Source organism: Tachyglossus aculeatus, chromosome 2 (assembly GCF_015852505.1).
Source record: "Tachyglossus aculeatus isolate mTacAcu1 chromosome 2, mTacAcu1.pri, whole genome shotgun sequence".
In the NCBI taxonomy this organism is placed as follows: Eukaryota; Metazoa; Chordata; class Mammalia; order Monotremata; family Tachyglossidae; genus Tachyglossus; species Tachyglossus aculeatus.
In genome coordinates, this window is record NC_052067.1 from 4683037 (window position 1) to 4696820 (window position 13784).

Below are 13784 nucleotides of genomic sequence, written 5' to 3' on the forward strand. Positions count from 1 at the left end.
AGTACACGTTGGCACCAACATCATCATCATCATCATCAATCGTATTTATTGAGCGCTTACTATTTGCAGAGCACTGTACTAAGCGCTAGGGAAGTACAAGTTGGCAACATATAGAGACAGTCCCTACCCAACAGTGGGCTCACGGTCTAAAAGGGGAAGACAGAGAACAAAACCAAACATACTAACAAAATAAAATAAATAGAATAGATATGTACAAGTAAAATAAATAGAGTAATAAATATGTACAAACACCTATACATATATACAGGTGCTGCGGAGAAGGGAAGGAGGTAAGAAGGGGGGGATTCAGGGGGAGATGAAGGAAGGGGCTCAGTCTGGGAAGGCCTCCTGGAGGTGGCCATCCAAGACATCGGCGTTGTCTCTGTCTTTTTTATTAGTAATAGCCCCTTAATAATAATATTAATAATTATATTACCAACTTGGACTTCCCAAGCGCTTAGTACAGTGCTCTGCACACAGTAAACGCTCAATAAATACGATTGAATGAATAAATGAATGAATGAATGAATATTTGTTAAGCACTTACTGTATGCCAAGCACTGTTCTAAGCGCTGGGGAGGGGTGGGGGATGCAAGGCCATCAGGTTGTCCCACGTGGGGCTCACAGTCTTCATCCCCATTTTACCGATGAGGTAACGGAGGCACAGAGAACTTGTGACTTGCCCAAAGTCACCCAGCTGATAAGTGGCGGAGGTGGGATTAGAACCCGTGACCTCTGACTCCCAAGCCCAGGCTCTTTCTACTGAGCCACGCTGCTTCTCTAATGGTTAAGCTCTTTGCCTGTGCGGTTTTAGTTCAGTCCGTCAAGTAATCGTACGTATCAAACGCTGCCTATGTGCAGAGCACTGTATTCATTCATTCATTCATTCAGTCGTATTTATTGAGTGCTTACTGTGTGCAGAGCACTGTACTGAGTGCTTAGGAAGTCCAAGTTGGCAACACATAGAGACAGTCCCTACCCACCAGTGGGCTCACAGTCTAGAAGGGGGAGACAGAACAAACAAAACATATTAACAAAATAAAATAAATAGAATAAATATGTACAAATTAAATAAATAAATAGAGTAATAAATGCCTACAAACATATATATACATATATACAGTAATCAGTCAATCAATCATTTATGGAGCGCTTACTGAGTGCAGAGTACTATACTAAGCGCTTGGGAAGTACAAGTTGGCAACATATAGAGACGGTCCCTCCCCAACAGTGGGCTCACAGCCTAGAAGGGGGAGACAGAGAACAAAACAAAACATATTAACAAAATAAAATAAATAGGATAGATATGTACAAGTAAAATAAATAAATAAATAGAGTAATAAATACGTACAAACATATATACATGTATACAGGTGCTGTGGGGAAGGGAAGGAGGTAAGGTGGGGGGGTGAAGAGGGGGAGGAGGGGAAGAGGAAGGAGGGGGCTCAGTCTGGGAAGGCCTCCTGGAGGAGGTGAGCGCTCAATAAATATGATTGAATGAATGAATATACTGGGTGCATGGGAGAGCTGCACAGAATAAGCGCTCAATAAATATGATTGATTGATTGATGGATTAAGTGGCCAGAAGGCCAGATGCCCGCTCTGCAAATCTAGAAAATCTAGAAAATCTTCTAGACTGTGAGCCCACTGTTGGGTAGGGACCGTCTCTAGATGTTGCCAACTTGGACTTCCCGAGCGTTTGGTACAGTGCTCTGCACACAGTAAGCGCTCAATAAATATGATTGATTGAGAGTACAAAATAACAGAGATGGGAGAGACGTTCCCCGCCCACAACGAGCTTACGATCCAGACGGGGAGACGGACATTAATAGAAATAAATTATTTACAGATCGGGACGTAAGTGGTGTGGGGCTGGGAGCAGGGAAGAGCGAAGAGAGCAAGTGACGCAGAAGGGAGGGGGAGAAGAGGAAAAGCGAGGCTTAGTCTGGGAAGGCCTCTTGGAGGAGGTGGGCCTTCGGGAAGGCTTTGAAGGGGGAAGAGTCATTGCCTGTGGGATCTGAGGAGGGAGGGCATTCCCGATCAGAGGCAGGATGGGGATGTTATAAATAACGTTCAGGTGGGTTTTCACCGTTCTTGCATCTGGTAACGGAGCCTCAAGTTCATTTTGTCCTAAATCGTATTTTTTTCCTCCACGGGAGCATCTGAGTTTGGCTATTTAATGTTGGACGGCTCCATGCCCCGTCGTCCCCCGTCTGGTACTGGACACGGGGCTGTTTGCGGCTTGGCCTCGAGGTCTCTCCTCCTCCCCATCTCTTCAAATTCATCAGCCCGATGTTTATTCTGTCGTTCGGATGTTCTCCGAAAGGTCGGGTTTTAACACCTGGTCCTTCTTAATAAGTACCTACATTCTAATTTGCGAAAAGAGGGATTATATTTAATTAATCTTGCCTGACAAAAATCCTGTCAGCCGCCCCGCTCCCTTCCAGCAAGCCATTTGCTGGCTCAGTGGAAAGAGCCCGGGCTTTGGAGTCAGAGGTCACGGGTTCAAGTCCCGGCTCCGCCGTCTGTCAGCTGGGTGGCTTTGGGCAAGTCACTTCACTTCTCTGGGCCCCAGTTGCCTCATCTGTAAAATGGGGATTAAAACTGTGAGCCCCCCGTGGGACAACCTGATCACCTTGTTACCCCCCCAGCGCTTAGAACAGTGCTTTGCACATAGTAAGCGCTTAACAAATACCATCATTATTATTATTATTTGCTGTGTCTCTCTCCCGCTGTCTCTCTCTATCTCTCTCATGAGGGCACTGAAAGGGAGGCCCGTTCCTTCGAGGTGCCGAGGAGGCTTGGCGGGGTATGTGTCGGTTTACTGTCGTAGTGTCCTCTCCCCAGCGCTTAGTACAGTGCTCTGCGCGCTGTAAGCGCTCAGTCAACCGGACTGACTGACTGAATGGATTGGGAGTGGGGTGAGGCTTGAAGGGTGAAGGTGTCTCCCCTCAAGAACAGGTGAACAGGGATAACCTGGCCCGTTGTGGGCGGTGAACGCGTCCGCTGATTCTGTTGCAGCACACTCTCCCAAGCACTTAGTACAGTGTTCTGCACATAGTAAGTGCCCAAGCAATGCCGCTGATTGATTGTTTATATTAATGTCTGACCCCCTCTAGACTGTAAGCTAGTTGTGGGCAGGAAATTGTAGTGTGCTCTCCCAAGCACTTAGTAATGAGACTAATAATAATAGTCCCGGCTCCGCCACATGTCTGCTGTGTGACCTTGGGCAAGTCACTTAACTTCTCTGAGCCTCAGTTCCCTCATCTGTAAAATGGGGATTAAGACTGTCAGCCCCACGTGGGACAACCTGATCTCCTTGTAACCTCCCCAGTGCTTAGAACAGTGCTTTGCACATAGTAAGCGCTTAATAAATGCCATTATTATTATTATTATAATTATTGTATTTGTTAAGCATTTACTTTGTGCTAAATACTGTTCTAAGCGCTGGGGTGGATACAAGGTCATCAGGTTGTCCCACGCGGGGCTCACGACGTACGGAGGTACATAGTGAGTGCTCAAGAAATGCCATTGATTGAGTGATTGATTCAGAGAGGAAGCTACATATATGCATGTTATTAATTCATTCGTATTTATTGAGCGCTTATTTTGTGCAGAGCACTGTACTAAGCGCTTGGGAAGTCCAAGTTGGCGACATATAGAGACGGGCCCTGCCCAACAGTGGGCTCACAGTCTAGATAATAATAGTAATCATATTTGTAGTATTTGCTAAGTGCTTACTGTGTGCCAGGCACTTTACTAAGCACCGGGGTGGATGCCAGGAAATTGGGTTGGACACAGTCCCTGTCCCACGTGGGGTTCACAGTCGTCACCCCCATTTTACAGTTGAAGTAACTGAGGCACAAGGAAGTGAAATGATTCGCCCAAGGTCAGCCGGCAGGCAAGTGGCTCAGTGGAAAGAGCCCGGGCTTTGGAGTCAGAGGTCAGGGGTTCAAATCTCGGCTCCGCCACTTAGCTGTGTGACTTTGGGCAAGTCACCTAATTTCTCTGCGCCTCAGTTCCCTCATCTGTAAAATGGGGATTAAGACTGTGAGCCCCCCGTGGGACGACCTGATCACCTTGTAACCTCCCCAGCGCTTAGAACAGTGCTTTCATACTAAGCGCTTAATAAATGCCATTATTATTCTTGTACTTCCCAAGCGCTTAGTACAGTGCTCTGCACGTAGTAAGCGCTCAATAAATACGATTGATGATGAAGTGGCGGAGCTGGGATCGGACGACTGCCCTGCACGTGGCCGAACTGCCGGCTTCTCAGCGGCAGAAAACGCCCGTTAAAACTCATCCTGGTTAGAATTAACGAAAGAGCACCAGGAAATGACGATCGAGGACGAAGGGAAAGTAGGCCCGCTTGGAGAATAAATAATCTGAAATGAATCCGCGGCCCCTGGTTCTGCGTTTCGCTCCCTGAGCGGTCGGGACGGACCTCGGGGCTTTTGGGAGCAGCGTGGCTTAGTGGAAGGAGCCCGGGCTTGGGAGTCAGAGGCCGTGGGTTCTAATCCCAGCTCCGCCACTTATCAGCTGTGTGACTTTGGGCAAGTCACTTAACTTCTCTGTGCCTCAGTTACCTCATCTGGAAAATGGGGATTAAGACTGTGAGCCCCATGTGGGACAACGTGATTACCCTGTGTCTACCCAGCGCTTAGAACAGTGCTTGGCACATAGTAAGCGCTTAACAAATACCAAAATAATAATCAGGGGCCGAAACGGGCGTGTGGCGTCCACACGGCGAACGTCCTCGCCGTCTGAAATATTTGGATACAAGAAGCAGGAGATTCTTCAGTTCGTAAAACCTGCTGGAGGTCCGAGAAGCAGGCTAGGAATTATGGTTCTGGTATTCGTTAAGGGGGGAGACAGATGTTAATATGATAAAATAAGTCATCGATAACATCTAATTCAGAGATAAGTCCATAGGTGCTGTGGGGTTGGGGGTGGGGTGAATATCAAGTGTATATAGCCTGTCAATCGATGGTATATATTGAGCGCTTACTGTGTGCAGCACTCTTCCTCCCTTCAAGGCCCTGCTGAGAGCTCACCTCCTCCAGGAGGCCTTCCCACACTGAGCCCCTTCCTTCCTCTCCCCCTCGTCCCCCTCTCCTTCCCCCCCATCTTACCTCCTTCCCTTCCCCACAGCACCTGTATATATGTATATATGTTTGTACGTATTTATTACTCTATTTATTTATCTTACTTGTGCATATCTATTCTATTTATTTTATTTTGTTAGTATGTTTGGTTTTGTTCTCTGTCTCCCCCTTCTAGACTGTGAGCCCGCTGTTGGGTAGGGACCGTCTCTATGTGTTGCCGACTTGTACTTCCCAAGTGCTTAGTACAGTGCTCTGCGCACAGTAAGCGCTCAATAAATACGGTTGATTGATTGATTGATTGCAGAACACTATACTAAGCGCTTGGCACATTAGAATACAGAATGGAAAAGCAGCGTGACATAGCGGATAGAGCCTGGGCCTGGGATTCAGGTGGTCATGGGTTCTTATCCCGGCTCCGCCACTTGTCCGCTGTGTGATGATGATGATGGTGATGATGATGGTATTTGTTAAGCGCTTACTATGTCCAAAGCACTGTTCTAAGCGCTGGGGATACAAGGTGATCAGGTCGTCCCACGGGGGGCTCACAGTCTTCATCCCCATTTTACAGATGAGGGAACTGAGGCCCAGAGAAGTGAAGTGACTTGCCCAAAGTCACACAGCTGACAGTTGGCAGAGCCGGGATTTGAACCCATGACCTCGGACTCCAAAGCCCGTGCTCTTTCCATTGAGCCACTCTGTGACCTTGGGCAAGTCACTTCACTTCTCTGGGCCTCAGTTCCCTCATCTGTAAAATGGGGATTGAGACGGTGAGCCCCCTGTGGGACAGTGACAGTGAGATCCACCCGATTTGCTTGATTCCACCCCAGCGCTTAGTACATCCTGACACATAGTAAGTGCTTGAAGTAAGTGCACAGAGAAGGAGTGTGGCTCAGTGGAAAGAGCCCAGGCTTTGGAGTCAGAAGTCATGGGTTCAAATCCCGGCTCCGCCACTTGTCAGCTGTGTGACTTTGGGCAAGTCACTTCACTTCTCTGTGCCTCGGTTATCTCATCTATAGAATGGGGATTAAGACTGTGAGCCCCACATGGGACAACCTGATCACCTTGTAACCTCCCCAGGGCTTAGAACAGTGCTTTGCACATAGTAAGCGCTTAATAAATGCCATCATTATTTTATTTATTATAAATTATAATTTATTATTATATTATTAATAAAATATATTTTATTTTATTTATTGTTATTAATATTTAGTATTATATTATTTATTATTATTATTGTTATTAAATGCGATTGATGATTAAGTGCTTAACAAATGCCACAGTTATTACTGATACACGCTTTCCCAGCTCTTTAGAGTCTAAAGGGGGAGACAGACTTTAATAGAAGTCAATCAGTGACAGATGGGGACCTAAGTGGTGTGGGGCTGGGAGGAGGGAAGAACAAAAGGGAGCAAGTCTGGGAGACTCAGAAGGGAGGGAGAGAAGAGGAAAGGGTCCAGAGCACCTGTTGATTGAGTGGAAATGAACGGATCTTAAAAATGGCTGTTAATAGAGAGGAAACGAGACAATGGCGATTTCTAATGGTTCCATTTGGCCTCTCTCTGTCATTCGAAGCCTCAATACGTAGCCTCCGTTCCGAGGAGCCTCTTTTATTTCCTTACTGTACGCTCCCTGACACTGAGTCCAAATTAAATTAGGTAAAATAAACTCTACAGCCAATTGGCCCTGCCTCGGAACGGGTTTTCGCTTTCAGCGATAACCGTTCCATCTGTCCGCTGCCTGCGGCCAACCGACACAGATGGCTTGCAGTGAGTCGCCGGAGGAATCTGGGCCGTGGGCTTTTTTCCCCCCCTCTTTAAATGTTCCGAGGGGGTTTAGGCCGCCGTTTGTCTTCAGCGCCCTTTCCCGTAATTCCAAAAGAGATGGGCCCGGGTATTCCGTAGGTATTTGGGTCCATTGGAAGGAAGCCGCCTGGCCTAACTGGGTGCAGTCCTGGGAGTCGGAAGGTCAATGGGCTCTAATCCCGGCTCCGTCACTTGTCTGCTACATCACCTTGGGCGATTCACTTCACTTCCTCTGCACCTCAGTTGCCTCATCTGTAAAATGGGGATTAAGGGTGTGAGCCCTATGCGGGACAGGGACTGTGTCCAACCCAATTATCTTGCATCTCCCCCAGCGCTTAGAACAGCGCTTGGCACATAATAAGCGCTTAACAAGTGCCACTGTATTAGTAGTACGAGTAGTCAAGACTGTAAGCTCCTTGTAAGCATTCATTCATTCATTCATTCATTCGATCGTAGTTATTGAGCGCTTACTGTGTGCAGAGCACTGTACTAAGCGCTTGGGAAGTGCAAGTTTGCAACATATAGAGACGGTCCCTACCCAACAGCGGGCTCCCAGTCTAGAAGTCTAGTAAGCAGGGATTGTATCTACCAGTTCTTCCAAGTGCTTAGTATAGTGCTCTCACATAGTAAAGGCGCTCAATAAACATCAGAGAAGCGGCGTGGCTCAGTGGAAAAGAGCCCGGGCTTTGGAGTCAGAGGTCATGGGTTCAAATCCCGGCTCTGCCAATTGTCAGCTGGGTGACTTTGGGCAAGTTACTTCACTTCTCTGTGCCTCAGTTCCCTCATCTGGAAAATGGAGATGAAGACTGTGAGCCCCCCGTGGGACAACCTGATCACCTTGTATCCTCCCCAGCGCTTAGAACAGTGCTTTGCACATAGTAAGCGCTAAATAAATGCCATTATTATTATTATTATCACCTCTCAATATTACACTGTAGTGCATTTTCCAGGATGTTACCTTTAAGGGAAAAAAAAAGGAAATTTGTTTCACCTATTGATTTTCACATTTCCTATTTTTTTTTTTTTCCTTTCAGAGAACCAGGGGGCGAAAACGAAGCTTCGTTCCTGAGGAAGAGAAACCCGAGGTTGGAACGTCCGCTTATTTTCACCAGCATTCACAGAAACCGACCTTTAAATGTGAAATGTGGCTTCCGGGCGTCCATTAAAACTCTGTTCTCTCTCCTCCTCACCCCCGGCCCGCCCCCCCCCCGCTATTCCCTCTGTGTTGGGGCAGGAGCGGGTTCCTAGGGAGAGAAGACAGAGGCAGTCGGTGCTCCAAAAGAAGCCCAAGGCCGAGGATTTGAGAACTGAATGTGCCACCTGTAAGGGAACCGGAGACAACGAAAACCTAGTCAGGTAGGCCAAAGCCGTGCACGCACATTCACCGCCACCGTCCCGAAAACCAGGGGGGAAAAAAATCCGAGGGAGGGGAGACCGTCTTTTGGGAATCGACGTGCGATCCGCAGATCAGACACGGACACGTTGACACCGGGCTCTTAGGTGGCAAATAACCGGAGTCCCCTGGTTTTTTCTCACCCAACGCAGAGGGAATGGCGATTGTCAGGGCCCCTCGTCCACAGCTGGACAATCTCCTTCAGGGATCAGTATCAGTATCACACTCTCGGGGCTTTCGGCCGGAAAGACTTAAAACCGGCGAGCGCTGCCACCGAAACGATCGCAGAGCGGATTCGTTTGAATTAGCACACGGGACACGGTTTCCCCCTATACGTTTTCCACGCTCTGGGTGGAACGTGCTAACGCATGTGTTAAATGCTTCTTTTCTTCTGAAACAAAGAAAGGTGAAAAGCTGGCCTGGTTTTTTTGTTTTGTTTTGTTTCGTTTCGTTATTTTTCTTTAATCTATACGTGTAGTCAAACTGGACGCTCCCAGGCGTTTGGGGCCAGGAGGGGATGACGGATCGGTGAACGGCATCCCTTAACGACGACTTCCGTCGTCGCCCCGAGTCAGTACGTGATATTATGGGCTCTCTCCTTGGCCAAGATAAGGAAAATGAGCAGCCTCATTGGAGAGAAGAATGTAAAGTTAGCAATGCCTTCGATGGGGAACCCTTTCAACTAAAACGTAGTCCACGCTGGATCGGCAACTCTCGATAGGAGGCCGTTTTAGCAAGACGTAGGTTCCACACCATTTAAGGATCTCTATAGATTCCAAAAAACATCCCAACTTTCAGGGAAGGCGGTAGAAGCCGATTAAGATAGAGGTGGTCCCGGGCCCCGTCTGGGGAGTCGGAATTTACTCCCGATCGACTTAGTGTTACGTAAGAGGCCGTGGCTTCGACCTAGCGCTTTCCCGTGCCTGATGCCAGGTGCGATGGAATTAATTCGAAATCTTACCGGGATAAAATACATCTGAAGCCCCGCAATCTCCTTAATATTCCCTCAACCCAAGGCCCAAGTTCAGGAAGTAGTGTTACCCGAACCCAGCCCCATCCACCCAAAGCCAGGAGGGGAAAAAAATCTCAAAGCATGGAAACTGGCAAGGAGAGAAACGCCCCCAGTGAGTTTTCAGGGGTTGGAGCCGAGAGGATGAGAAGGACAAGGACGGTGACTGTCTTTGTGTACAAGTCTCCGCCGAGGGCCTATCCGGCCCTCGGGGCAGGGACCGGCGGAATGGGGGGCTCTTTGGCTTCTCACACGATGCTTTGAGGAGGGTAGACCCCTCATCCCCCCCTCAACCAGGGGCCGACAGGCGCTGTCCCGCTGTGACGTGGCCCTTCAGGCCTCAGTTGGGCCCGTTGAGGAGACTGCAGACTCGCAGACCCCAGACCCATTTCATTCAGAGGAGAGGACCCAGAGGGGCGGCACAGTAACAGGACGTTTCTCGACGCTTCACGAGAACGCACCACCTTAGCCTCCCGGGTTCATTCCCACCATTGGGAAGACTTCACCTCCAGGCAGGGCCGGGTTTGACGGGAATGCGGGAGACGAAGATTTTGTGCTACTGAATAAGGGCTCAGGATCATCAAAGGTTTCCTCCGATTGGTCCCCCGATGGATCGTAAAACGATTTTTTTTCAACGTTCAAAAGGTGCCAAATGTTTTCTTTTCTTTCGTAAATATAATTTACGGCATTTTTGAGTTTTGTGTTGAGAGTTTGGAGCATTCTGTGCTCGGCCGTGTGACCGTCCTTAATGCGAAAGGAGGGGAGGGTAACCATGACAGACGCACGATTCCAGCCCCAAAGAGAAGGCGTTTCCGTCTCTTGGCCAGAAGAACGTTTCGGCTCTCGGCTCGGGGCGAACCGTCTCGGAAATGGATGTGCCGGAATCTCTGGCGAACACCCCGTCCTCGGCCAAGGTCCGGCAGGATCCGTGGCCCGTTGGACCGGGGCGGGAGAGCGAATGACGACCAACTCCGCCCGGCAGACTGGCGGCGTGCGGAGGGGGTGGGACTGCAGTAGCAATTTGGGGGGAGGGGATGGCAGTTTTGGGGAGCTGGGTAGCATCAGGAGATACGATTTGGGTGGATTGGGATGGCAGTTTTGGGTTTACTGGGGTAGCCGTTGCGGGGGACTGGGGTAGCAATTTGGAGGTACTGGAGTAGCAGTTTGGGTGGACTGGGATTGTAGTTTGGGGGAGACGGGTAGCAGTTTTTGGGGGGCTGGCTGGCATCAGGTGGCATTCTTCTAGACTGTGAGCCCACTGTTGGGTAGGGACCGTCTCTATATGTTGCCAACTTGTACTTCCCAAGCGCTTAGTGCAGTGCTCTGCACACAGTGAGCGCTCAATAAATATGATTGAATTGAATTGAAAATTGAATCAGGAGACGTGGCTGAGGGGGCGGGGGGGCTCGGGTGAATATCAAACAGGAGCTGTCCGATTGGTGCAAGGACTGGGCCATCAGTGGCCTAGTTTTGCTGGCCACCCCTCCCTTCCTCCTCCTCCCTTCTCTCCCCCTCTCCCCCCCAGAGCTCTCCTGGGCACCTTCCCACCTCGGCCCCTTTCTGCCCACTCTAGCGACCACGGGCGGACCCGTGTATTCATTCACTCAGTTGTATTTATTGAACACCTAATGGGTGCGGAGCACTGTCCTAAGCACTTGGGAGAGGACAGTAGAACGATAGGAAGACAAATTCCCTTCCCCCAGAGAGCTTACAGGCTAGAAGGGGGAGTCAGACATTGATAGAGATAAATTTCAGATTCGGACATAAGTTTTGTGTACATAGACACAAAGACAGGAGATGCCACTAGACAGCTCACCTTGCTGGTTTAATAAGAAGGATGGTTTTTGTTAAGCGCTTACTTTGTGCCAGGCGCTGTACTAAGCGCTGGGGCAGATACAAGCAAATTGGGTTGGACACCGTCGCTGTCCCGTGTGGGGCTCCCAGTCTCAATCCCCATTTTGCAGATGAGGGAACTGAGGCACAGAGAAGTTAAGCAGCTTGCCCAAGGTCAAACAGCAGACAAGTGGCGGAGCAGGGATTAGAACCCAGGTCCTCTGACTCCCGAGCCCGGGCTGTTACCATTAAGCCATGCTGCTTCTCAAGATGCAAGCTACTCAGGTTGGACACGGTCCATGTCCCACCTGGGACTTCTGGTCTTTATCCCCATTTTACAGATGAGGCGACTGAGGCCCGGAGAAGTGAAGTAACTCACCCACGGTCACACAGCAGTAAAGTGGCGGAGCTGGGATGATGCTAATAATAATTGTGGAATTTGTAAAGCGCTTCTTATGTGCCAAGCACTGTTCTAAGCGCTGGGGTAGGTCTAGGAAAATTAAGCTGGACAGAGTCCCTGTCATGAGGCTCACAGTCTTAATCCCCATTGTACAGATGAGGTAACTAAGGCTCGGAGAAGTGAAGTGAGTTGCCCAAGGTCACAAAGCAGACAAGTGGCGGAGCCGGGATTAGAACCCAGGTCATTCATTCATTCATTCATTCATTCAGTTGCATTTATTCAGTTGCTCTACTGTGTGCAGAGCACTGGACTAAGCGCTTGGGAAGTACAAGTCGGCAACATATAGAGACGGTCCCTACCCAACAACGGGCTCACAGTCTAGAAGGGGGAGACAGACAACAAAACTAAAGATGTGGACTGGTGTCAAGTCGTCAGAATAAATAGAAATAAAGCTAGATGCACCTCATTAACAAAATAAATAGAATAGGAAATGTGTACGAGTAAAATAAATAGGAAATAGTAATAAAAGTAATAGTAGTGTAGTAATAGTAGTAAATAGGTCCTTCTGACTGCCAAGCCTGTGCCCTTTCCACTAGGCCACGCTGCTCCTTGGTCTTCCAGCCCCGGGGGCGACAGGGATTGTGTCCGACCTGATTAACTCCCATCTACCTCCGCGCTTAGAACAGGGCCCGGGGATAGAAGAGCTTAATAATGAGGCTTCCCAAATGTCCGCTCCGGTCGGCTCTGCAAGCCTGTTTGAGTGGTAGGAGAAGGGTCTACGGCCCATTAAGGCCACCTCGTAGACTTGTGAAAGTGAATTCCCTCTCAATAATGTCCCTGTTCCATCCACGCTCCAGTTGTCCGGGCGGGCGGTGGTTCTGCGAATGGATTTCCAAGTCTGCGGCAGTTGCCGCTTCACAATCCCACCCATGAAATCCTCCCGCGTCTCTGTAATCCGGGCTCTCCGGAGGAAGATCATCATCGTCAATCGTATTTATTGAGCGCTTACTATGTGCAGAGCACTGTACTAAGCGCTTGGGAAGTACAAATTGGCAACATATAGAGACAGTCCCTACCCAACAGTGGGATCCCCCATCCTCCTCACGGACTTGGCCTGCCCGTTCACCAATCCTTCATCCCCCCGGTCCCAAATGCCTGCAGAGCGTCCAATTTGACTACATGTATTGATTAAAGAAAAGAAACAAAATGAAAGAATTAATCAGTGGTACTTATTGAGCACTACCGTTCATTCAATCATTCAGTTGTGTTTATTGAGCAATTGCGGTGTGCAGAGCACTGTACTAAGCGCTTGGGAAGTACAATTCAGCAACCAATAGAGACAATCCCTGCCCACAATGGGCTCACAGTCGGAGACACAGGAGGATGGCAGATCAGAAAGGAGGCTGATGCAGTAATCCAGTCGGGATAGGATGAGAGACTGAACCAGCAAGGTAGCGGTTCGGATGGAGAGGAAAGGGCGCATCTTGGCGATGTTGTGGAGGTGAGACCGGCAGGTTTTGGTGACGGCTTGGATGTGAGGGGTGAACGAGAGAGCGGAGTCGAGGGTGACACCGAGGTTGCGGGCTTGTGGAACGGGAAGGATGGTAGTGCCGTCAACAGTGATGGGAAAGTCAGGGAGAGGGCAGGGTTTGGGAGGGAAGATAAGGAGGTCAGTCTTAGACATGTTGAGTTTTGGTTGGTAGGAGGACATCCAGGTCCTGCTGAGAGCTCACCTCCTTCAGGAGGCCTTCCCAGACTGAGCCCCTTCCTTCCTCTCCCCCTCGTCCCCCTCTCCATCCCCCCATCTTACCTCCTTCCCTTCCCCACAGCACCTGTATATATGTATATATGTTTGTACAGATTTATTACTCTATTTTACTTGTGCATATCTATTCTATTTATTTTATTTTGTTAGTATGTTTGGTTTTGTTCTCCGTCTCCCCCTTTTAGACTGTGAGCCCACTGGTGGGTAGGGACCGTCTCTATATGTTGCCAACTTGTACTTCCCAAGCGCTTAGTACAGGGCTCTGCACATAGTAAGCGCTCAATAAATACGATTGATGATGATGATGATCCAGGTGGAGATGTCCTGAAGGCAGGAGGAGACAAGAGCCTGGAGGGAAGGAGAGAGAACAGGGGAGGAGATGGAGATTTGGGTGTCATCTGCATAGAGATGGTAGTTGAAGCCGTGGGAGCGAATGAGGTCACCAAGGGAGTGAGTGTAGATGGAGAACAGAAGGGG

The 13784-nt window shown here is 49.2% G+C and overlaps 1 protein-coding gene across 1 annotated transcript in view; it reads left to right on the forward strand.

Moving 5' to 3' along the window:
• Window positions 1-13784, forward strand: part of PHF14 (PHD finger protein 14) — a 314667-nt gene that overhangs the window by 74316 nt on the left and 226567 nt on the right. The window contains exons 17-18 of the mRNA XM_038769100.1: window positions 7942-7992; window positions 8142-8263. Of these exons, the coding sequence (XP_038625028.1) occupies window positions 7942-7992; window positions 8142-8263 (173 nt within the window). The remainder of the gene's footprint in view (window positions 1-7941; window positions 7993-8141; window positions 8264-13784) is intronic.